The following is a 26,895-nucleotide window of genomic DNA, read 5'->3' as shown; positions in this document are numbered from 1 at the left end:
GTTTGTTATTTTATTTTCATTATTTATTACCTGGCGGCAATCCCTCATAAAAATAAGTGAAAAAAAATATCCATCCAGTTCTCTCATTCACCAATCTACCTTCTTACTCTGCCGTGCTAAGGAAGAACGCCGTATGAACATTCGAGAATTGCCAAATGTCCTTCGATAAAATTTTCGACATTTATTTTTGAGGCAAGTTATGAATATAATTCCTTGAAATTTTCAGGAACTTTAGGTGAAATTGCGAATAAAAATATCTGAAAAATTGGAGGAAAAATATTCCTATATTTAACATGAAATTATTGTTTTATCAAAGAAAATTTGGCAACGCCGGAAAATTCATGCGGCGATTTTCCTTAGAACGGCAGTACTGACCTGTGGAGAAACTATAAAAACTCTCATCTCGATGCGAATATTTCAAAAGTTCCTTTCCTACTTTAATGTTTAGGGAGTATTAATAACCATTTTTAAGCGACATTTAGAGGAAATGCTAATACATAAAATAATTAGAGAAACTCAGGAGAAATCAAGTGCAATAACGATGATTGGGCATCCTTCAGGAGGCTGATTCATGAAATTGGTAGAACTCCGTGTAACGTGGTGAGCGAATACTGCCGTGCTAAGAAACAACGTCGCACGAACCTTCAGGCGTTGCAAAATCTCCTTTCATCAAGTACGAATTCTCAGGAAAAATTGGGAATATTTTCCGTTCAATTTTCCAGAAAATTTTCTTCGTAATTTGATCTATATCATCCGAAAATGTCTAGATCATTCATAACTTTCATCAATAATAAACATTTTATTGGAGGAAATTAGGCATATCTCGAATGTTCATACGGCGTTTTTCCTTAGCACGAAAGAAGGGGTCATTGATGCGAGGTCATTCGCTCCTACAGTTTCTCACTGCTTGTAACATGCCGACCGGCATAAGGTGACCAAAAACAGGGCACGGCAGGGGTATTTCTAGCGGGATGATAATTGAAATTGAACGTACTTCTGCCAAACGAAACTATGTACATTAAGACAAGAGCCATGAATTTCATGAGAATACGTGCATAACAGGGCTCACGTCATAATGCACACAGTTCCAATTGATAGACAAAGAAGACAAACGGGCATTGTAGTTGAAGTTGAATTTCTACGGACGATTTGTTTTGGGCGGAAAATCCAGATTCAAGACTAGAAAGAGCAATGCAATCAGTCGATCACTTTTTACTTGCTACCGATACATTCGAGTTCATTCGAGGGATTTATCTCAAAATCGGTTTTTTATTTATTTTTGGCAAGGGATTTATATTTCATTTTATTTTTTTCCTTTCGAGTAAGTTTTTGGAACTTTTTGATGATTATTAGTCCTAGTGGACCTTGGGAATTCATCAAAGTTTTTTGCCTATCTTATACTTGATTAAAAGGAAGTGACACGTCAATTTCCTCGACCGGATTTTTTGCCCGAAAAATGTTTTTGAGGGTTTTTGTAGTTTATTATAAATACTTGGGAGTGTGATTGACCCAGGATGGAAGCACGGATCAAGCTAGCAAGAAGAGAAACATACCTTAGCAAGGAAGGCTATACCAATGTTAAATGGAATATTCTGGGATCCACGGATTTCCAAAGAGAACAAAGAGGAGAATTTACAACGATATAGTCAAAAGTATATTAACGTACGGATGTGAAGTTTGGCAGCTGAAGAAACGGACACAGGATATGGCAGGAGCAACGGAGATGGATTTTTGAGGAAGGTCAGATGGAATTTCTAGGAGAGATCGGGTCCGTAATGATAGAGTGCGTCATATAAAGGACGTCGAAAATGACATCGTGTTCGACGTCATGACCAAACAGCTTGTATGGTACGGTCATATCTACAGGACGACGAAAGAGAGGCTGCCAAAAAAAGGCTTGATTGGGTTCCTCCAGGGAGGAGACGAAGGGGACGCCCGGTGAAAGGTTGGCAACAGGGGGTTTTGGATGAGATGAGGGAGTGCTAGCTGAGCCAGCTCCCTGATGACTTGCAGGAAGACCGAGTTTTGTGGCGGTCCGTGATTTCAATTCCATTTCCCGTGATTTCAATTAAAATCGTTGGTCACATGATTGTAAATGTTTCAAATAATCAGTGCGTACCTATTAAAGCATATTGAATGAATTTGAAGCATTAATCGTGGTTTGCAACGTTGCAATCGAGGTAAATAAGCTCCTTTTCGCGTGGAACCATCTATATTTGAGTTCGTTTACGGCAGGCGTGACATACAACTATTTGACCACGGGTGTAAGCATGTTGCGGCTCCGCCGGATTGAAGGCGCGTCAAACTGCGAAGATGTCTTGACCGCCCTGCCGACCCTCGGTGGCGGGACGAACGATAAGATAGCTGCGACACTTAGATGACGCGTCATTATTTATGACTCTCTTCTAATTTTCACCGTTAGAAGAGCAAAAATAACAACCCTAATACCTACGATATTGTATCTAGAACCATGGGCTTTTTTTACGGTAAAAAGAGAAAAAGGAAAATAGGATTAAATAAGTCGCGACGAAATTCCCCGCGATTTCAATTAAAATCCTTCTTAAAATGATTATAAATGTTTCAGAGAATCTGTGCGTACCTTTTAAAGCATATTGAATGAAATTGAAGCATTAATCGTGGTTTGCAACGTTGCAATCGAGGTAAATAAGCTCCTTTTCGCGTGGAACCATCGATGTTTGATTTCGTTTACGGCAGGCGTGACATACAACTATTTCACCACGGGTGTAAGCATGTTGCGGCTCCACCGGATTGAAGGCGCGTCAAATTGCGAAGATGTCTTGACAGCCCTGCCGACCCTCGCTGGCGGGACGAACGCAAAAATCGCTGCGACACTTAGACGACGCGTCATTATTTATGATTCTCTTCTGATTTTCACCGTAAAAAGAGCAAAAATAACAACCCTAATACCTACGATATAGTATCTGGAACCATGGGTTTTTTTTACGGTAAAAAGAGAAAAAGGATAATAGGATTAAATAAGTCACGACGAAAGAGGTGTGTGAAAAAACGGCCAAAAATGCCTCAAGGCATTTTCGAACTTTGAACACTTGGGGTGATACAGTAGGTTCCGAGACGCCCAAAACCGGTCGCCGTTTTGCTTAGAAGCGCCGGGTTGCGACGTTGCCATTTTTTAAATTGGAAACCTTTAAAAATTCATATCTCCGCTGCATCTCAACCGATTTCAATGAACTTTTTTTTAAAATGCTCCTCTTAAATAGTGCTTTGTAGTGGTGTATAGTTTTCTGGGGTTTTCTTGGATTTAAGCGCCACTTACGCGGTTTTAGCAGTTTTTGATAGACACACAAATTTTGTTTTTATTTTACCACGATCGTCGGAATCGACGGAATCTGAACAAAAACCAGTCTAAATGAGAGTTCAGGCTCTCACCCTTCTAACGAGCACAAGATCATTCCGGGGAAACGTTTAGTTTCCGAGATATGACCGCTCAAAGTTGGTCACATGCGCTTTTGCGCAATGTGAATGCGTGTTATCACCGAGTCATTCGCGAACTAGGGGTCCCTTACGTTCAATTTACGTTGAAATAATTGCAGAGAGCAGTAAGGTGTACAACACGAGCCGTTTTTCACCTTCGGCTGCCGATGTGCAACGTTGCCATTTTTTGAAGTGAAAACTCTTAAAAATGCATATCTCCGCTGCATTTCAACCGATTTTAATGAATTTTTTTTTAAATGTTCCTCTTAAATAGAGCTATCTAATGGCTTTCAGGTTTCTGGATTTTATTCACCTTAGGGAGGCACTTAGGTCGTTTATATGGTTCTTTGCAGAGATTTTTCGTACAAAAAAATGTGTTGCTTTTCTTTTCTTTTTTTTCTTTTTTGGAAGGAGGTCCGTATTTCCCCCGATTTTTTTTAACATTCAAACTACATCGGAAGATCACCATCGCTTAAAGTATAATGCACAAATCTTGGTAAATTTGCAACACCACCTTCTCTTGTACAACGAAAGCGTCGCTTTCAATATTTGTACACGTAAAAATAAAGATTAAAAGAATCCCTTTTTCAAAAATTCTTTTTTTTAAATTCTGCCGTTTCAAATCCTCCCAGAACCCCAGGGGAAAAAAAATAGCAACACTTTTTTGTATGAAAAATATCTGCAAAGAACCATATAAACGACCTAAGTGCCTCCCTAAGGTAAATAAAATCCAGAAACCTGAAAGCCATTAGATAGCTCTATTTAAGAGGAACATTTTAAAAAAAAGTTCATTAAAATCGGTTGAAATGCAGCGGAGATATGCATTTTTAAGAGTTTTCACTTCAAAAAATGGCAACGTTGCACATCGGCAGCCGAAGGTGAAAAAACGGCTCGTGTTGTACACCATACTGCTCTCTGCAATTATTTCAACGTAAATTGAACGTAAGGGACCCCTAGTTCGCGAATGACTCAGTGATAACACGCATTCACATTGCGCAAAAGCGCATGTGACCAACTTTGAGCGGTCATATCTCGGAAACTAAACGTTTCCCCGGAAGAATCTTGTGCTCGTTAGAAGGGTGAGAGCCTGAACTCTCATTTAGACTGGTTTTTGTTCAGATTCCGTCGATTCCACGATCGTGGTAAAATAAAAACAAAATTTGTGTTTCTATCAAAAACTGCTAAAACCGCGTAAGTGGCGCTTAAATCCAAGAAAACCCCAGAAAACTATACACCACTACAAAGCACTATTTAAGAGGAGCATTTTAAAAGAAGTTGAAATGTATTTGTATAGTATTGTAAATGTTTGAAAAAATCTGTGCGTATCTTTTAAAGCATATTGAATGAAATTCTAGCATTAACCGTGGTTTGCAACGTTGCGATCGAGGTAAATACGCTCCTTTTTGCGTGGAACCATCTATATTTGAGTTCGTTTACGGCAGGCGTGACATACAACTATTTCACCACGGGTGTAAGCATGTTGCGGCTCCGCCGGATTGAAGGCGCGTCAAACATCGAAGATGTCTTGACCGCCCTGCCGATCCTCGTTGGCGGGACGAACGCTAAAATCGCTTCGACACTTAGACGACGCGTCATTATTTATGACTCTCCTCTAACCTCACCGTGAAAAGAGCGAAAATAACTACCCTAATACCTACCATATAATATCTAGGACCATAGGGTTTTTTTCCGGTAAGAAGAAAAAAAGGAAAATAGGACAAAATATAATGTAGCACCGTACATTCTAGTGATTTCAATTAAAATCCTTCCTAAAATGATTATAAATGTTTCAGAGAATCTGTGCGTATCTTTTAAAGCATATTGAATGAAATTGAAGCAATAATTGTGGTTTGCAACGTTGCAATCGAGGTAAATAAGCTCCTTTCGCGTGGAACCATCGATATTTGAGTTCGTTTACGGCAGGCGTGGCATACAACTATTTGACCACGGGTGTAAGCATGTTGCGGCTCCGCCGGATTGAAGGCGCGTCAAACATCGAACATGTCTTGACAACCCTGCCGACCCTCGCTGGCGGGACGAACGCTAAAATCGCTGCGACACTTAGACGACGCGTCATTATTTATGACTCTCTTCTGATTTTCACCGTAAAAAGAGCAAAAGTATCTACCCTAATACCTATGATATAGTATCTAGGACCATGATTCGCAAAGCGCCAGAGAGCGCTGTGATATTATATTATATATCGCTATTGTCGATATTAAGATGTATTCCAACCGAAGAAACACGAATTTTTCCATATTCCATGTTCGTTTTTTCATTCTACATAAAAAAGGTAAAATTGGCAAGTAAGGCGACGCAGCGTTTTTTATAGTTTGAAAGCAACGCTAATGCTGAGTCATCCATTAAATTTCATAAACTCACTTTACATTTTTTACATTTACACATGACACACGATCACATTTCATAACCAAATAATTATTGGAAGTATCCATATTTTGAACTTATTATATGTAATCTATTGTTAAAAGAAAAATAAATGAAATTAGCTAACAGTGCCATTTTCAATACCAATTTTCACCTAGGATTCACGGAAGTCCTCCACATTTTGCTTCCCAAAATTAACCATCGACACTTTTTTCATCTTGTCCACAATAAAATATCAACAGCAAGTAGACACTTTCATAGATTGAATGTGTAAACCTTGCAACGCTGTATTATCGTAATCTGATATAAATTATGTCGGTACCGTACCGATGAATAAATGGCTATTCGTCGGTACCGTACCGATGAATAAATAGCTATTCGACAGTACCGTGCCGATGAATAAATAGCTATTCGTCGGTACCGTACTTTGATTTTAGTACGTAAATTATATTAAAGATGTGATTTCTTAATAATATTTTTGTGGAAGTTAAGAGCTAAAAATTGGGTGAAAGATGGAAAAAAAACCCAACACGAGTTGTAAAGAAATATTCTCCAAATTTAATTTATGTATTTAATACTCTCACATAATACTGAAATGTACTACTCTGTCAAATAAATAATCATAATACTGAAATGTACTTCACTGTCAAATGAATCATCATAATACTGAAATTTACTACTCTGTCAAAAGAATCATCAAGAACGCTTCTTTTTTTCGGGTGGTGGGGCCTTTAGTTTCATTTGCAAGTGTTTTCTTTCGTTTTCGTTTTTCGGGGGGATTTTCCACAGATTGTCGGTCGGCAACGGTGCGATTAAAGGAACAAAGTTGTCTTGCTGGCAGTTTAGGTCGCCCTCGTGAAATGACTTTACTCTTAAATTTTAGCTTCGTGAAGCTCTCTGCACTGACATTTTCGTCAGATGGAGCAGCAACAGAAATCGAAGATTCGCTAGTGGTGGAATGGCTCTCTGCACTATGATCGTTGTTAGTTGGGGCAGCAACAGAAACCGAAGATTCGCTGGTGGTGGAATAGCTCTCTGCACTATGATCGTTGTTAGTTGGGGCAGCTGACAGATACTGAAGATTCGCAAGCCGTGGAGCAGCTACCATGAACTGACAATAGTTGTACATTTGTTCCAGTCCTTACCATGTTTTCAATCATCTTGAATGAGTACGCATCCACGAGTATCACTATTTCTTGATTTTATGCCCTGAAATTCAGTTAGATCTCCACTGAAATCGGTTTTTAAATGAAAAACTTATATAAAATGAGTATTTTTAACCCTATTTCTCCTAACTCGGGCCTGGGAGGCCCGGGACCTCTATCTCAGTCCTCCGCAATTTCGCGCGATTTTAACTTGATGACCCCTCCTTCACAAATAGCTCTACAAATATGTCACAGAGTGCATTTATTTTTGCAATTTGGGGGAAAAAATCGAGTCTTAGGAGCCATTTATTCATGCCTACCGCAAAAACTATTTTTCTCTTGTTGTTTTAATTTTGTGAAAATAAAGTTTTTTTATCCGTCATTTGATACATTTTACTGCATTTACTTCCAGACCATCCATTTGTTAAAACTTACTCCCATTTTACGTCCCGTTAATTCTAAAATCATCGTCACTAAAATTAAAGCAGAATATGCAATCATAAATGGAAAACACGTACACGCAAAAAAATGCGGGAGGCGTGAGAGCTAGGTGGCCGGCACCACTCTATGCGCACAAAAAATCTGTGCGTCAATGTCGCGCAAAAAAAAAGAAGAAAAAATTTGAAGCCCATTATCTACGCTTGAATAAGTCCGCAGAACGTTGCTGAACAGTTTTAGTGTCGCGATGACATCGGAAAACATCCCTGAACCCAAATACGACCGTCTATTTCAGTTCAGTCGCGTCTAGTCCACTGCCCTCTTTGTTGGTTCGATGTTGGTTTTCACAGGGATCGTCTTCTTGGTCCTTGCGACTGAGGTCGGTGGGCGTCCTTACATTCTGCCAAACGGTGAAGTGCTACAAGTTGAAGACGAGTTTGCGGCGGTGCGCAATAAAGCAGATCCGATGGTAATGAAAATTATTGCAGTAGTATGCACTTACATACATATAAGTCGCTTTACAGCACTCCCTCGCGCTCTACGACTCCCAACCTCCACTGCTCTCTTTCAAACTACAAATCTTGGGGCATTGAGCACCTACATTCCGCTTCAATCCCCTCCCTCTAACCTTTCATTGGGCGCCCTCTGCGTCTTCTCCCAGGAGGAACCCAATCAAGGACCTTCTTCGGCAATCTGTCTCCTGCCATTCTCTGGACATGACCATACCAAATGAGTTGTTTTGTCATAATTTCATGCACGATGGTCTGCTTGGCATCCATGATCTCCCGTACCGTCTCATTCCTGACGCGATCCTTTCTGGAAATACGGCGGATCTACGCCAGAAGTCCATCTCTGTTGCCTCTAAAACTTCCTGGGTCCGCTGTTTCATCGGCCATATTTCACACCCGTAGGTTACTATGCTCTCGAGAATCGCGTTGTAGACCCTTCTTTTGTTCTCTTTGGAGATCCTTTGGAGTATGCACTTACCTTTTTAAAAGAGGGGAGGATACGGCCGTGATAGCCAGGAGAGCAGTGAGTGAAAATGAAGTTTTGAGAAAACGGGCTCAGATGCTTTTGACCGTTTTGAACACATAACAAACACATTTTCAGGTTAGAAAATTGGCAGAAGAGGGCGGCACTTTTCTAGGAAGCACTGTTTTCATTGGCTCTCTGGGGGACTAGTGTCATTTACTGCTGTCTTGCCTAAAACTACATCATTTTTGCGCACTTACGGCTTTCTCGCATGTCTTGTTTTCATGCAATTGAGATGAACTTCGCTGTTTTAGCTATTTGCATAATTTCATTTAAAGACGAATTTTGAAGGAAACTCGATTTCGAAAATTCTACACTTACTGCTCGCTTTGCTATCATGGCAGTATAGTGATATGCACTTAGCTTTCTTTAAAAGAAGAAAGAAAGAAAGTAGTAGTAGTAATAAAAATAATTTTATTTTAAAGCGGTGCTTTAGCATCTAAGGCCATTTACACCTCTAGAGAAGGCAGTAATAGTAGAAAGAAAGAAAGAAAGAAAGAAAGAAAAATATTAGTAAGAATTTCAAAAAAAAAAAAAAAAAAAGAAAGACGATCAATTTCTAAATCCGAAGAGTAGGAACAATTAATTTCTGTCAATGTTTACCGCGAGACATGTCGTCGCACCTTCCGGCCAAAGTATCACAAGCGCCATGCGACGTTAAAAAATTTCCGCCGCCGTTTTATTCTTTTACAGAGAAATTGTTCAACAAAGCTGTCCGAAAATTTAGCTGAATTTTCTTCGTGCTGCCGATAAAATTCAGTGAAATTTTCGAATGGATTCAAACAACAATTTCTCCATAAAATAATAAAATGGCGGTGGAAATGTTTAAACGTCACATGACGCTTGTGACACTTCAGCCGGAAAGTGACGATATTAGTACGTGTTTTTTAAATGGATACTTAATGTATGATCTTTGCTAGGTATTCTACCAATGTCGCAATTTTGAGGGTGAAAGTTAGGTTAAAGAAATATCTCAATAGATTTAAAAATTGTTCATCGGATCGGAAGCAAAACATAGTATGCAATATGTATTCATTATATTTGTCTCGAATACGTAGATATTTTTCCGTGCTTCAGGTACGTTTGACGCTAATGCAGTGACGTTGCGGGAAAATTTCTAGTAATATATAACACTTGGTTCAAGCATGGTTATCGATTCAATATAAGCATACATATTTGTAGTATGAGCATAAACATAATCTAGAATTCACGCATCGAAAGTTCCATGCCATCCTACTTGATTGTAATCCCAACAAGTTGGTTGTTGCAATCACCCCGCGATAACAATAACTGTCATGGGAGTCATGTACTATTTCGAAAACTCGGACTGTTTTCAATTTTTTTTTTTTTTTTTTTTTTTTTTTTTTTTTTTTTTTTTGTCGATGAAAATAATGAAGAAATCAGAATAAACGAAAATATCGCCTAAAAATTATCTTTGATTTGCGCTTTAGACTCTCTGCCCGTTGTTTATATAACATCATTAAAGGGAGGGATATGTACTTTAACTGCAACGATTCAGGACCTTGAACCGCGTAAAATTAATTTGGGATAAATAAAAAGTTAATAGAACGAACGAAAGTATCGCGTCGAAATGTTTTGTTATATTACCTATTCGAAATCATTCCGAAAAATTCCCGGAAGTCTCCAGAAACATTGTGTGTGGTCTGTTAAAAAACGCTGAAATAAAATAAAACATGAGAAGTGGGGTGTAACGTTGCGATCCGAGATCAAGACGCTTTATTCGCGTGCAGGCGTGACGAGATAACTATTCGACCACGAGTAAGGCATATTGCCGCCAGTCGGATTGAAGGCGCGTCACACTGCGCAGATGTGTCAACCCCGTTTGCTTCCTTGGCTCGTGCGACGTTGAAGTAGCATTATTAGTCTCAACTCTTTGCTGCCCGGTTTCTACAATATTTAAAGAGAAAATAATACAATTTACAAACTCGGACGATGTTAATTTTCTTCGTCATTAAAAAAACAAATACATTAGAATGAACGAAAATATCGCGTCGATATTTTTTTTGATTCATTTGAAATCATTTAGGAAAATTCGTGGAAACACTTGAGAAAAACTGTGTGTAGCTTTTAAAAATGTTGATCAAAAATGAAACATGAAACGTGGGGCATGACGTTGCAATCAGAGATAAGTACGCTAACTTTGGAGCACACCGCCGTCGGCATTTGAATCCATTCTTCTCTGAAGTAACAAAAGCCTGGCTCTTCTACGATTTTTTATGTGTTATTTCTCTCAGATGATTGACGGCCGCGTAGCGCTCTCAGGCTCTTACAATTGATGAGCCGCTGAGCCCAAAAATGGCCTTTATTTTTCCCTGTCACCTCTCAGTTTTCCGGCAAAGCGACTTTATTCCCGGGCAAATGAACTACTTTGATGTATATTTGCATGCATGCAATTTTTTTATAAATTTTCTTGAAGCCGTCATAGAGTGATCTCTATGTATAACAAGCTGCTGAATCCGAATGTGACCTCGGTTTTTTTGCATCACTCTCCTTTTGTCCGGAGAAGTCGATTTTTCCGGGCCTGAATCGGTGTGAAAGCTTTCCCGGGCTCAAAAAGTATTGAAGATACATTTAAAAAATGATCCCAATATGTGATGCATCGATCCCTATTTTTTTTTTCAACTGCAAAATCTGAATATGATAAAAGATATTTTCCATTACCCACCACTTCCCTGGAGAGGTCAATTCCCCTCAAAAAACGAGCTTTTTTCCTGTTGTTTAATGATTTTGTGTCAAGCCTCTGCAGCCAACTTTAGAAAAGAGCTTTTAGGGTACTTTTGCGAAGATTTTCCCGTTCGAAGGAGTTTTAGAAATTTTCCGCGATCATCTTTTCATCTCACATGACGCATTTAAAGCCACACTGAACCCCGAATGGGTCTTTCACTCCTGTAGCGACATTGGAATGCTCTAGGTTCCTTTTTGCATGCAAAATGAAATCCAAGTATTAAAGTAGTTCCAATAATAATCTTAATTTTTATAGGTATTTTTTCAAGGTGAGCTTTTCTCTTGATAATAGAAGTTTATGCGATCAATTCACGGATTTTTCGAACGACTCACGGGATTGTCAATCGATTCACGGATTTGTCGATCGATTCGCAGGTTTTTGATCAATAATTCACAGTCGTCAATCGAATCAGTGCCGATCGAATCACGTCAATCGGTTCACGTTCCAACTTTTCGATCGATTCATGTCGGTCATGTCGGATTCATGACACCGGTTTTTCAATAATTTGTCGATCGAGTCGGTGTCGATCGATTCACGCTTTCATTTTCCGATCGATTCATGTCAATCAAATCTATAAACTCTCCCGTCCAAATGGCATGTTCATATTTGCCACCATTCTCGAAATATTAGCATGTCTGTAGGTATATAACACCCTGTTTTTGGTAGAATATCTTTCCGCAGGGACAATGCACCTCCCCTCTTCCTGGTATGATGGGAGGAAGGGGTGTTTTCTCTGTTGGTGTTAACCTCCCTCCAGTGTGTAATAGTGACACCAGGGTCGTCTCCCCTATGCAGTCAGTGCTAAAACAATTTATAGTTCCTAATTGCAAAATGAGCTTCCCCGGATTCTTTATTTTGCAATAAGGAACTATAGCCTTTTTTTGTAATTTTTGGCAACAGTGTGATGTTTTCGAAGAATCTGTCAACACAGGGTGTTAAAGAAACTCCATAGCTATAAAATGAACCATCAAACCGCAACATTGATCGTTTTGAGGAAAAACGCCAATGGTTTTTGCAAAAGTTGCTCTCCTGAAAACCTACCGCACTGCCTATAGTTCCGAATGGGCCTGTTGCAAACTTTTGCTATATCAAAACTAAGATTTGTTTCTTATAGATAATGCCTCAAAAATCACGATGAGCGCATTGGCAAAGTCTGAAATGCACTCATAACTTCACAATCTGCGTAAGAAATTTGCGGTTTTTTGAGCTTCCCGCTTCAAAAACGATACTACGGCACAGGTGAACATTTTGTTAGAGGAGGCGTTCCATCGTCGGCAATATTCATCATGGCCGACGTCAATTCGCCAAAACACGTATGATGAGACGAGCTAACACCTGAGCAGCATTAGACCAGATAACAATCGGCGTGTTTTCGTTCATATTTTCCTCGCCCGCCTTGATTGACCCTGAACTCACCTCGAATTACGCGCGGAACTGCGGAAGCGTCGGCCATGATGAACATTGCCGACGATGGAACGACTCCTCTAACAAAATGTTCACCTGTGCCGTAGTATCGTTTTTGAAGCGGGAAGCTCAAAAAAACGCAAATTTCTTACGCAGATTGTGAAGTTATGAGTGCATTTCAGACTTTGCCGATGCGCCCATCGTGATTTTTGAGGCATCATCTGTAGGAAACAACTCTTATATTTGCTCTAGCAAAAGTTTGCAACAGGCCCATTGCAAAATGCTCTCCAATTGATCTAATTATTCTCGAATATGAATTTTTCCTTTTTTATCTATTCCTAAGTCACGGCGGAAGAAATACATGCTGAAGAATAAGGAGAAATTGTGGGGAGGAGCAGTTGTCCCTTTCAAAATGGCGGATCTCATGTGTAAGTAAGCGTTTAATGGTTTTTCTGTGCATGTATGGGTGGGTGAGGGTGGGAGGGGGATGAGGGTGTGGTGTGTGTTAGAGAGTTGGTATGGAGGCTATTACTACCGTGCTAAGGAAGAACGTCGTATGAACATTCGAGAGTTGCCAAATTTCCTTCGATAAAATGTTTATTTTCGAGGAAAGTTATGGATATTTTTCCTTGAAATTTTCAGGAACTTTAGGTGAAATTGCGAGCAAAATTATCTGAAAAATTGGAAAGAAAATATTCATAAGTCTACCAGGAAATTCGTGTTTTATCAAATGAAATTTGGCAACGCCTGGAGGTTCATACTGCGTTTTTCGTTAGCACGGCAGATTAGTGCTTTCTGTGCTATACTGCCGTGCTAAGGAAGAACGCCGTATGAACATTCGAAAGTTGCCAAATTTCTTACGATAATATGTTTATTTTTGAGAAAAATTGTGAATATTTTTCCTTGAAATTTTCAGAAACTTTAGATCATATTACGAACAATATTATGTGAGAAATTGGCAGATAAACATTCAAAAATTTTCTCGCAAATTAGTGATTTGTCAGAGGAAATTTGGCAACGCCTGAAGGTTCGTACGGCGGTCTTCCTCGGCACGGCAGTATGACATGCAGACTAATAGGTAAGTCTGTTGCACGCAAGAGGTACAGCCAAGTAAATACGCTTTAATAAGGTAAATTCGCTCGAAAATTACGATGGGCACATGAAAAAAGTCTGAAATCCACTATTTATAGCGAGCAATATGTGTAGTTTGTAACATACGCTCCTTTAAAGTTACTGCCTATGCGGGCATTTTCTCTTGGTGGTCGGCAGTTAGGTTTACCCGGAGAGAGACCGAACCTACTTTGACAAACGATCTCGCGAACTGTTATGAACATTCCTATCGTAAGATTTCAATTGATTCAAAGCTTTTGTTTTTGCAAAGTAAAGTAAGAACAATGAAACAAACGTCTGGAAACCATTGTAATCGTATAGTAGAAAAAGTTTGGGAAATTTGTTGCATACTTGGGTCAGTTTCTTTTACTCCTCTGCCTGGGCGAACCTGGTCGGCGGTGACTAAGAAAAACTGCCCGGAGACGCGGGAAACTTGAAAAAAGCGTTACAAATATAAACTGCACGGATTGCGCGCTAAGCAGTGGATTTCAGACTTTTTGATGTGCCTAATGTGATTTTCGTGCGATTTTACCCGTGAAGAGTCTAATTTTTAAGGCTGTAGGTACCTCTTGCGTACAACAGGCCCATTACACCTATTGCAATGCCATTCAAACAAATTAAGACCCGGTTTCAATGGGATATGACGGAAAATCTTACGGCTCTTGCCACACGATCAAATCATGCCATCAATGTATTTAAGTCAAGTGCTGTGAACAGTACAAATCATCGAATCAGTCAATCTCAACACTGGACCTTGATATTTTGATAGGTAGGTTTGATCGCTTGACATTCGCTTTGCGGCGACACCATCAACCGCGTTAAGATGAAGGAATAGCCATGCGGAGAGAGTCTCCAACATCTAATAGCCATTCTTGCCTATCGAAATACACGACGGTTGTCTGGTAAATTGCTTTCATTTTGAATGCCACCTATCCTTGAATTTACTGGTTGTCCCCCCGGTTTTCCTTTCAACGGGAACCTAATCCAGTAGCCTCTAGTTCAGCGATCTTTCGTCCAACATTCCTTGAACATGATCATGGCATTACCAGACAAGCTGTTTGGTCATAATTGCATTTAAATTCATTTCTGCGCGTGAATAAAACGACAACATACGTAGTGTTAGCGCCCCAAATCCGTCGTTTCACCGTCTCCTCAAGCCATCAACGCTAGAGAAAAAATCAAACCGGCGTTAAAAAGCACATAATTTCGGGGTTGAACCAGGGCCGGATTAAGGGGGTGGCCACATGGGCCGCGGCCCATGGCGGCAAAATTTAGGGGGCGACAAATTTTGCAATCTTTTTGAATATAGGTATCAAAAAATGAGAGAAAACAATCGGATTCAGAAAATAAATTACAAACGAGAAAAGGCGACAAAATCTCTCATTTCCTGAGAGTAAAAGTATAGTAATATCTAATTTTGTCGTCTTTTGGTAATACAAGAGACAACACCTTTAATTAGTCGAGTTAAGAGAGAAACCAAACACGCCATTTGACCTGGAACGGAGCGGCGCGGCGGTCGGCATGAAACACATAGCGCCTACAAGACTGCATGAATACTTCACGCATTGCGTCAAACACACTGCGGTCAGCAACGGTCGGCGTGAAACGCATAGCGCCTACAAGACTGCATAAATACTTCACGCATTGTGCCAACACAGTGCGGTCGGCGCGGCGGTAGAAGTTACAAATTTTAACCACATTTATGTTTGTTCTTTCATAATTTTTTCGTTAATTTTTTATAGAAGGGGGCGGAAAAATACAGGCAGCCCATGGGCGGCATGTGGGTAAATCCGGCCCTGGGTTGAACAAGTATACATGTCTTTAAACTTCAGATAGGAGAGAAATATTTTAACCAGTGATTATTGTTGGTTCTTCTCTTGTTTTACATACTTCCAAGGGACCTCCGTTCATCACGAGTATCGAACAGTGCATGACGCTCTGCGCGACATCATGCAAAAAACTTGCGTTCGATTTAAAGAGAGGAGCGGGGAACCAGACTACGTGTACATCAAGTACGAATTTTTACAAAGGTAAGTTCAACGAATTTGTTTGACTTTACAGAACTATACCTTAAGAATGGCTGACCAACTCGGGAAATCTGAAACGTTTTGAAATGCAGAAATGTTAGGTGTACACAAGTAGACCTCATATTTATAAATCTTGGCTTAAAAAGATGCCTGTGCAACCGCCCAAGAGATGGGCCAGAGCTAGTTCTCGTTCTCAGAGGATAAATGGATGAGTTTTGTAGTTTACTTTGTGACCACTGTCTCCTCGGATAAAGACGAATTTTTATTAACTGTATCCCTTTTACACGGGAACTTCGAGAATTTTTGAGTTATGCTGAAGCACCCTAGCACCCCTGGCCAGACCGTCCCTATGCATACATCCTCCAAATCATGAGAAATTTCTTATGAGAGTATATGCATAAAAATGAAATACGAATAAAAGTATGGTAACATTTACTATTTACGATTTAGTGAGTATGACTAGAAACAAAGTAGTATTCACCAGAACTTTGGTGATTCTTACCATAATATGATAAATGCTACCATGTTGTGTGGTGTTCATTACCATACTCGTGTCACTGTGTCAGAGTATGGTAAAAACCATATTTTTTTTCAGTGTACTTTCCTACATTTATTTTGCGAAAGCTCTACCACGTTTATTTAACTAACCTCGTGTTAACGGCATTTTTCTTTGGCAGATATTCTCATTCACATCTCGGGAGAAAAGGCGGCAAGCAAACTTTAAATGTTCACGGTGAAGCCTTTGACAAAAGAACGGTCCTGCATGAGTTGGGGCATGTCTTAGGTTTGGAGGATGAACATCGACGACCAGATCGTGACCACTATATCAAGGTTTTATGGGACAACCTTGCAGCGGTAAGACTCGACGGTAAAGATTCCGGGTTAAGACGTCAAGACATGGACCTGCCCTGTGAAAGGGCCTCGGTTATGCGAACCGAATAGTAGGGTGGTTTATTTTAGCATTTCATTCGAAGTTCAAAAACGGGAAGTCGGAAGTCTGTGCTCTTAGCTAGAGAACATGTATAGGGAGAGTATCGGTAATTGTGGAGGTGATGTCATCGCGGGTCTAAAAGGGCAACCAACCTAACAACTCAATTTATCCGCAATGATTTATGAATACAATTGGTGTCAGCTTTCGTCTGTGGCGCACGTATTAGCCGTAATTTTCCGTAAATTTACCCATTTTTGCCATTTTAGGCTTTCACTCACAGTGACACAGACGGGAATGAAGATTACAGTTTCACCATTTGCAAAGATTATAAACTGGAATGGACCGTCGAATCAAGGGCCTGGCAAGGAACAAATGGAATGAGAGAGGGAACGCAGATAGGAATTCGGGAATGGGTTGATCAATGATCACCAAAAACGTCCAATTCGTGAAATCTTTATTCCCGTTTAAGACGTCCATGAGCCGCGTTGTCTTAACTCGATCACTCTAGAGAGGGACTCTATCCCAAGTAGCATTTCTCAACGGAAAAATCGCGATTTTATCGGCGATAAAATCGCCAGGATCATCGACATCTGAGCTATTATCCTCGATCTTATTGCGATGAAATCGTGCTTTCATCGCCCGACAATTTATCACAGCGCGCTGCGGTGCGGTGACGGGCCAAGACATGGCCAAGAGAAGCGAGCTGCGATCGCGCAGCGAAGGGCTCGGACTCGGAACGTACCGCCCTACCCGCCCGCCTTGATTCCGCCGCCGAGTAGTGGCTCTCCGCTCAGCTGATCGCAAGCGATTCTCCAGCGCATGAGTCGGCCCGTGTTTAGGCCGCGCAGCGCGCTGCGCCACCTCCATCCGCTCTCTCTACGTATTTCTGTCTCTCTCTCTTTCTGTTTTCAATGCAATTTACATACTGAACACCTTTTATAAATTATATTTGCTAAAATGTAAAAAATGCATGTAACAGGTGTAATTTTCTTCTTTCTTTTGAAATCTTTGGGCAAGCAGTGCTTGCCTTGCTTATCCGGACCGCACGCCACTGCAACCTAACAACTCAATTTATCCGCAATGATTTATGAATACAATTGGTGTCACCTTTCGTCTGTGGCGCACGTATTAGCCGTAATTTTCCGTAAATTTACCCATTTTTGCCATTTTAGGCTTTCACTCACAGTGACACAGACGGGAATGAAGATTACAGTTTCACCATTTGCAAAGATTATAAACTAGAATGGACCGTCGAATCAAGGGCCTGGCAAGGAACAAATGGAATGAGAGAGGGAACGCAGATAGGAATTCGGGAATGGGTTGATCAATGATCACCAAAAACGTCCAATTTGTGAAATCTTTATTCCCGTTTAAGACGTCCATGAGCCGCGTTGTCTTAACTCGATCACTCTAGAGAGGGACTCTATCCCAAGTAGCATTTCTGAACGGAAAAATCGCAATTTTATCGGCGATAAAATCGCCAGGATCATCGACATCTGAGCTATTATCCTCGATCTTATCGCGATGAAATCGTGCTTTCATCGCCCGACAATTTATCACGATATTTTTTAGATAAATATCGCGATAATCTCGATTCTATCGACGAAAATTGATCACGATTTTATCGAACCAAAAATTGCTATGTGTAGCGATTTAATCGCCATAAAAATTGCGATGTGTAGCGATTTAATCGCCATATATAGCAATTTTCAGTGCGATAATATCTCGATATATTGCCACCGATATAATCGCGATAACCAACCGATACAATTACTATTTATCGCAATCACTACTACTTGGGATATACGATTAAGCGAAATTTTCGGTTCGCGCGACTATTCCTTTTATCGTGAAATCACCCTACAGTGGAAAAAAGGTGCTTTTAACGAATTCCAACAATCGTAATTGTGTACGTCAATATATTAAGCTTCATGTTTAGCTTTTACAGCTTAAAATGTCATGACCGCCACTGTCATGATTATTGGGTTGCAATGTTCACAGCCGCTCCTGGTAAAAATTGGCAGTAGAATCTGTTCCAAAATACCATAGACCTACAGCCGGCTGTAAGATTTTCAATAGCTTCTATAGCCGGCAACACAATTTCTTATAGCCTTTTACAGCCGACGGCGACTAAGCAACAACCTGGCGATAAAGTGTATGCTAAACGTTACTAATTACGGATGCTAGGACTTAGTGAGTTTTTGGACTACCGCTCTCTTTTTGGGCCGTAGTATCTTGATTTATTTTGCGAGGAAAGCTTCGTACTTTTGAAGGATGCCTGCCATTCCTAACATATTGGAGCGCCTGCAATTTTGTATGATACTGTGCAATACCTCTGGTGTGAAATAGTTGCTTCAAGCGCCGTGGTACGCTGCGGCTCGGCGCGGCGGGCGGGCAGCCAGCGCGAAACGCGCATTGGCGCCTTCAAACCTAACAGGGATACTTCACGCATTGCGCAATGCGTGAAGTATCCCTGTTAGGTTTGAAGGCGCCAGTGCGCCGCCGTTCCGCATTGTGTTAGGCTCTAATATTTAATCTCGTGGAGTCAGCATTTTTCAACTCATGACTTTGAAATGTTTGCACACTCTGTATGGATTATTCTCATTTTAATTGATGAAAAAAAATATGCAGTAACGGAAAATATAATGTGCGTTTTGTAAATATTAAGTGATTTAATATTAAATGTTGTTCGGCTTCTCCTTTTAACTCAATCCACTGTGCGGCACTTGTAAACTTGTCAAAAAGAAATTGTTAATAAGGAAAGCTAATTTCACCTACAATACATGAATTGACATAAAGATGGAATGAAGTAGCTTTAGAGAGCAAAAGTACAGATTTGCGATGGTTCCACACATGAGGTTAATTTGGAAATTTTCGATGCATCCACCGTATCCTGCGTAAAATTTTGCCGAGAAAACGCATACCTACTACAAAGTTTATTATTTTAGCACGTCTATGTGGCCATTATCGAGGTTGGAAGTGAAAGTTAACTAACTTGCCACCTTTTTTTCCAGGGAATGTTCGATTCCTTCGAGCCTGCCGACAGAGAGAAAACGAATTTATTGGGAGAGCCTTTTGATTATGACTCTATTATGATGTACGATGACACTTCCGGATCCTATGTAATTTTACTTTATATTCTTTTTAGTTTAGACCGTACTTTTTTTCTCCTCCTTCAAGCGGTAAACGTGTAGGTGATTCAAACCCGCTGAAAAAAGGGAGGAAAGCTACGCTACTTTTGCACCTAAGGGTGGCTCTTAAAATCTATGCAAACTCCACCGGGCTGGTTGTTTAAATTTATCGCCGTGTTATCTTCTTTGTCTATGGCTTTAGTCTATCGATGTCAACATTTAGTCGCCAGCTCCTCGATTGTTGAATCGTTATCGAATGACCTTGATCGATATATAGCATTGTTAAGATAGGGATTTATCGATCAGAAGCATTCGATAACGATTCAACAATCGACCCGCAGGTGGGAATGGGAGAGGTTTGAAACAAGTTTTGATAGAAATGATCTGTTTCAGACAAGAGCTACAGAAATATTCATGGCTAAAGTCCTACGCCACGTATCTCCATTGCAGTGTTTCAAAATCTGTCCCCATTGAATTCTTTCGAAGAAAAGCAAGTCAAATACATGGTTAGAAATTTCAATGTAATATTTTTCTAATACAGAAAAAAAAATCAATTAAGTTTTCAAAAAGTCAAGTTATCTAGTTTTCCAATTAAAAAAGGGAGTGTGACCAGACGCCTGCAACGTCACTAACGGAGATTACGTGGGTTCACACTTTAGCCATCGATATTGTTAGATTCTCTGTAGGTACCATCGCCCAAAAATCTAGATAGGTACTTTCAAAAAGTTTGAAACCTATTCCTCAGCAATGAAACTCGTACCCTATTTAAAATTCGTCGAGAAGCTTTGCGATACCAATGCAATGGCTCGCTCTGAAACCAACTTCCAAACTCAAGAAAACTCTCAAAGCTGAGGCAATGATGAAGGGGATTTATCTACGTCATAAAAGATTATACACTCCGCATCTACATCCAGTGAAACTCTCTATGTAGGCATGCATAGAGAGAGAATACATTTTACAAGCGTAACATTGCAATGATAGTATTTCTTAAATGAATACTTCGTTCATGTGTTTGTATGGGCTTGCGATTTCATATTGAGTAATATTTTTAGCCTCTGGAACAACAGGAATGGCTGTTTAATAAGCCGTGAAAGGCATTACTCGTTGGAATTAACATCAGGAAATTGCATGGTATTAAAGGTTGTTCCTTTTTGTAAAACAGACGTTTATTTACTGTGAGGAAATTTCCAGTTGATTCAACAGGAATTCCTGTCTCGGCGTACTTAACGAGAACATTTTCCTAAGTGCAGGAGACGCATTAGACATACATTTACATTGAACTTTTGCTATTTTATTTATTTATTTTTTCGAGAACCTAAATTGTTTATCATTTTTTTCCCCCGGTTACGTAGGATCCTGAAAATTTAAAAACTCTGGTGTCAAAAACGAAACATCCTGTGCCTACTAAACTCACTACGCAACTGTCTCCTGGTGATATTAGAAGAATCAACGACCTTTACCGGTGTGAGGGTAAGTTGCCTAATCTGTCGCGGTACGGATACACGAGGTATGAACATTCGGAATTTGAATTGAATCCAAAGTGCTCCTCACAATAAAAATTTCTCGTGTTCAATGAGTCCTGAATCAATTTACTATCGGTCAAATACTAAATTTTAATAAATTATCACAACTAACTCAGGAAGGATTTGTACATGCGGTTATGTTAGTTTGTTTTGATTTGAACCTAAAGTTCGATATTATATCGAATGACGTAGCGACTAAATCAGTCTATAGTTGTATACATAGATAACACATTTACATCGTCAATGATTTGAATAACCCTTATGTATTAGGCTTATCATGGATTCCGTCTCCTGCAATTGGCCTAAAATCTTACCAGATAGGCATCAAGTATATCAAAATACACAAATTTTAATCAATGCGGAAAATAAACGGTCATCCTAGACCGTGCTTTGATTGAAAAAGTACATTTTTAAACACTCATTAATCCTCTTACTTTGCTTCCCCCCGTATTAGGAATAGATCAAAAGCCAAAATTCCCATTTGATGTTGCTTGTTCCTTTGAGGATAATGACTGCGGCTTCAAAGGGCTGATGTGCTTTGAACGTGATCAAAGTGTTTGGGAATGGAAAAAGAAACCGTATCGAGGGTATAAACAGCCAGGTATGTTCAATTTTTTAGGTGCTTAGCTCTTTAATAAGATGGAACTGAGCAAACTAAAAGTATCTTCATTCATCGGAGCTTTATAAATACAGCTTTTATATTTAGCGGATGAACTTGGCCCGTACCTAAAAAGTACGGAGAACGGGGTTTGGGAGGATTTTAAAATGAAGCCATTTGAAAAATCAAAACGGGGCATCATAATCATGCCACAGCGATGACTTTGGGCAGAGAGAGCGTTTTTTACTCCACATTTTTTCCCCTGGATAAGTCCATATGAACGCCTTATAAGCGGGAATCGCATATAGCAACAGAAATGTATCCACGGTAGGATGGAAAGCGTCTTGGTGGTTTTGCTATTCAATGGACCCTCAAGTGATTTTCCAAAAATTCCCACCCTAATAGCACATAGTACAAATGAACCCATTTAAGCGGGTAATAATTTAAAGTGGAGATCACGTAACTTGATCCAAGCAAAAATATTGTGAAAGATGCCTTCAAGAGGATTTTCTCTTGAGTCGACGAAAAAAATCGTTTCATTTAATAATTAAGGCTACTCTTGAAACACAGATATTAAGAATTTTAGTCTTGAAAAAAACATATTTCCTTCTTCACGAGTGGTCTTACCATTTATTAAATTTCTTTCTTTCAGTAAAGACGTTACTTGCTGGTATAGCAAATTCCATGTAATTGGTCCTAAACTTGTGCACCAGTCTGTATTCGAAACCTAAGCTAAGAATGTGCAACTTTCGTTCATCCTGCAATTATAAACTGATCATCTAAACAATTTTTATCTTTACTCCCAATAAACCATGAATTTAAGTCGGAAATAACCGTTGTGAAATCAAGTTTTTGCATGATTTCAGTAATTGTATTGCAAAGATTGTAAGCATGGGCAGAACTGGGCATTTTCTGTGGGGGGGGGGGGGGGGGCTCTTCCGGAAAATTTTTGAAAATTGGAACGTCTCGCGAGCAATTTTAAGCCATTCTCAATGACAAATTAAAGTTAATTAAATATTACAGATGACAGGAATTTTGCATCATTTTTTGCAAAGAATTTTCATCTTCTCACATCTTTGATCAATTATTTTAGGATAAAGCTCATATTTATTTCATTCCCTATGTCTTTTATCCCAAAACTAATCAGTAGCTTGGGTCTTTGAAATTTTTTGGAAGGGGCCAAGAAGAATTGTGGAGGGGGCCGGTGCCTATAATTCCGCCCATTATTGTAAGCTGCACAATCCTAGCAATGTTGGAAAGCTCTTGGTTCCTTTCTGCAAGATGCGCACCAATAATGTATCAGGTGCTTCAGTGGCGGTGCATGAATGATCGATAATGAAACTATGAACATATGAACTATTTCCTCATTTGAAACTATGGCTAAAAATCGATTACTAAGCGAACACCCTGTTTATCGATCCTTCTCTGTAGGTTTAAATTTCAGATAAATCGATACATCGCAAAGCACTCCACGCCAGTGGTGTGCATAGCATTATTCAAGAACTCTTGATTCGCTCTCTGTGTTTTAGAGCCCGATGGAGGATACCTGATTTGGTCTGTGAAGCCCGTTGAAAAATTGACGACTGAGGATAATACTTGGAGCGTGGGTTTCTATGGAACAAGCCCTAACCACAGCATTCGCGGCCAAGAAGGATGTGTCACATTCAAGTACTCGTTCAATACTAGCAGAAAGGGACGCCACACGCTCAAGGTTAGCAGATAAATTATGAATTTAAAACTTGGTTAGAAAGTACCAAATTAGAGTCAAACAATACAAATATTATTAGGCCTTGTCTCCACGAGCCGTTTCACGAGATTTGTCCCAGGGAAAAATCCCACTTACGAAGTTGGGAAAAATATTGAGTTAATCAATATTTTCCCCAGTACCAAGTATGGTACTTGTACCCCTAGGACGCACTGAGAGAAGAAGAAGAAGTGAAAACGAATTGTGCGATATTTTATTCATCACTACATTGTTAATGTTTGTTTAGTTAAAATAATGTGTCTAATTGTCAATTGAGTGCAATTATTATTTTAATCCCGGTTAAATACTCGACTTTAACTAATTTATCTTCCCACGCAAACTAGTCGCAGGACTGTATGAGCCCCGTCCCGTGGAGACGGTAACTGGGAAAAATCCCAGAAGTTTCACTCCTGCGATTCGAACTTAGGACAAATCCCATGAAAACGTCCCGTGGAGACAAGGCCTCAAGTCACTCACCAATTAGAGGAAAATTGTGTTAAAATCCGACGCGTTTCGACCCACACTGGTCATCTTCCGGGACGCGACACGGGGAGTCCGGGAGTCGGACACATCCAGCAGTTGCTTCCCGGAAGATGACCAGTGTGGGTCGAAACATTTCTGTGAAGGAGAACAGACCAATATCATTCCATGAAGTTTTCACCGATTTTTCTTTACATAGAGAGGAAAAATCACTCAAGTTTTCAAGAATTAATTGACGTTGTAGTAGTTTTCCATCTAAAAAATAAAGTCTGACAGGAAGCCCGCAACGTCGCAAACTGGATCCGTGGTCTGGTAGTTTCCGCCGTCGATACCTAGGTAACAGTGATCGTAAAGAGTTGCGATTTGATCGGAGAACGTGTCGTGATTCTATCGATATCGATTTTTTTGCAATTGATCGGATACAAAATTGCGATAAATTGCGATTTCATAGCATAAATTAGCGATAAAATAGCGATTCATGGACGGTGATTCATCGCAATATTATCGAGAAAAAAATCGTGATTAATTGAGATAATATTTCAATTTTATAGAGAGGAGGATTGCGACAAGACTGAGGATAATGGAGATGTTGCATGTGTGAGGGATTTACGATTTGACCAATGATTCTTAGGTAAAAAATCGCGAGAAACACGATGGTGCCATTGGTTTTCTCTGAAATCATCTCCCAAGCTCAAAAACAGCTCTCAAAGTGAGGCTAAAATGGAGGGGATATCCCACCCTACCCTGAGAGTCCACCTCTACATCAAAACCAACTCTCCATGCAAAGATAGGGAGCAAATACATTAGCAGTGATGCCGTGTTTTCAGTTTTGGAGTCCCCAAATAAAGTGGCAACCCTGCTAATGTATTTGCTCCCTATCTTCGCATGGAGAGTTTGTTTGTTCTCGGGGTTAGGGTAGGGCGATATCCCCTTCATTTTGGCCTCTCTTTGAGAGCTTTTTTTTGAACTTGGGAGACGATTTCAGAGAAAACCAGTGGCACCATCGTGTTTCTCGCGGACTTTTACGTAAGAATCGATGGTCAAATCGCAAATCCCTCACACATGCAACATCTCCATTGCTCAATATTAAGGTTCCTACCTATTTCAACGCCAAAAAATCATAAAAAATTCGAGACTCAATTACAAAATATCGCAATTTCTCCGTTGAAAAATGTTACTTAGGTCTCTCATCTCTCCCGCGTCTCCTCCCCTTATTCTTCCATGAAAATCATTTTAAGTAGTTCGCTGGATCTTTTTCCGTATGAGTTAATGAACATGTGAAGAAAGATGGGAAATTAGTCGGATTTTACGTACCTAATTTTTTTACCATCTTAAATGACAATAACCCATTCTGGGTGCAAAAACATTTCAAAATCATGAGTTGAAAAACGCCGACTCTGTGAGTTTGAATTAGATCCAAAACGCACCTGTTCAGCCGACGAGGGACGCGCGTCAGCGCCTACAAGACTGTATGGATACTTCTCGCATTGCGTGTACTTCACGGAGGATACCTCACGCATTGCTCGTGCACTACGGTGCGTACGTGCAATGCGTGAAGTATGCATGCAATCTTGTAGGCGCTAAAAGGCTGGCCGCACTGTTGAATGTTGAGTTGGGCTCTAAAACTCAAACTTGCGAAGTTAGAATTTCGCAACTCATGATTTTGAAATGTATGTACTCTCTATATGGATTATTGGCATTTAAACAAGTATGATGTGCCGTAGGAAAATATACTGTGTGTTCGGCAAATATTAAAGTGGTTCCGTGCCAAATTTGATGGCTGTTAAAACACGGAATTTTTCATCTTATTTTTGTGCTTCTTACTGTAACAAACTACTGTTACTGCTCTACTCCGTTGTGAAATACTACTTGGGAATGTGGTGTTTTAATGATGTCACTAAATGCTAAAATGCACTGTAGGAGCGACGTATATGCATGTCAATGGTCGGTTTTACCTACAATGATTTTGATTTCTTCAAGATTAAAAGGAAAGTTTGGACTAACGGATTCAAATGTAAACAGTAAACGTGCATCTCCCATTCTCTCATTGTTTTGGTGAATTCAGACTTTTTTTTCCTGTACATTCATAATATTTTGCACGAAATTGTTGGGAGGGATATGGTAAGACTTTCAGAGCTTTCGCTGGGTACTGGACAGACGCAAGAATGACGAAGCAAATAAATCAGAGTAGTGCAGCTGGAAATTGACATGATTTAATTTTTATTTTTTATTATCTATGTATATATCTTGTTTTAAATTATTTGCTGCTTTAGTTACAGAAGGTGGAGCTGGAGTCGCCTTTGGATTCCGGATTTCTCGATTACAGCGCAAAATCTTCGTCTGTCATTTGGTCCGTTGAGCGTCGTCGAATTCCTAAAAAATCAACAGCTGCTGAATGGACTCAAGTATCGATCCCTGTGAACGTTTTAAATCCATTTTTGGTAAGATGGCCAATGTAGCCTGTAATGTGATTAAATGACAATAATCCATTCTGGCTGCGAAAACATTTCAAAATCATGAGTTGAAAAACGCTGACTCCGTGAGTTTGAATTAGATCCAAACACACCTGTTCAGCCAACGAGGGACGCGTGTCAGCGCCTACGAGACTGTATGGATACTTCTCGCATTGCGTGTGCTCCACGGAGGATATACTTCACGCATTGCGCGTACACTACGGTGCGTATGCGCAATGCGTGAAGTATCCATGCAATCTTGTAGGCGCTAATACGCGTTTCGGGCTGGCCGCGT

The 26,895-nt window shown here is 39.9% G+C and overlaps 1 protein-coding gene across 1 annotated transcript; it reads left to right on the top strand.

The window, feature by feature from the left end:
• Positions 1-12,946: 12,946 nt before the first annotated feature.
• On the top strand, positions 12,947-26,606 carry LOC109035974 (astacin-like metalloprotease toxin 3). Its single transcript, XM_019049845.2, has 8 exons — positions 12,947-13,031; positions 15,611-15,743; positions 16,418-16,595; positions 19,686-19,793; positions 21,155-21,272; positions 21,780-21,926; positions 23,453-23,634; positions 26,421-26,606. The coding sequence occupies exons 1-8, from the start codon at positions 12,965-12,967 to the stop codon at positions 26,604-26,606; spliced, it is 1,119 nt and encodes a 372-aa protein (XP_018905390.2). The 5' UTR covers positions 12,947-12,964.
• The last annotated feature ends 289 nt before the right edge of the window (positions 26,607-26,895 follow it).

Source organism: Bemisia tabaci, unplaced genomic scaffold, assembly GCF_918797505.1.
Source record: "Bemisia tabaci unplaced genomic scaffold, PGI_BMITA_v3".
Classification (NCBI taxonomy): domain Eukaryota; kingdom Metazoa; phylum Arthropoda; class Insecta; order Hemiptera; family Aleyrodidae; genus Bemisia; species Bemisia tabaci.
The sequence above is the reverse complement of the archived record's forward strand: the minus strand, read 5'-3'. Positions and strand labels throughout refer to the sequence as shown.

Bases quoted from the DNA above. Each gene is read 5' to 3' on its own strand.
- LOC109035974 (XM_019049845.2), top strand. From the start codon at position 12,965: ATGCTGAAGAATAAGGAGAAATTGTGGGGAGGAGCAGTTGTCCCTTTC. The intron at 13,032-15,610 runs GTAAGTAAGCGT...CATACTTCCAAG, and splicing joins CAAAATGGCGGATCTCATGT to GGACCTCCGTTCATCACGAG. The intron at 21,927-23,452 runs GTATGTTCAATT...TCTGTGTTTTAG, and splicing joins TCGAGGGTATAAACAGCCAG to AGCCCGATGGAGGATACCTG.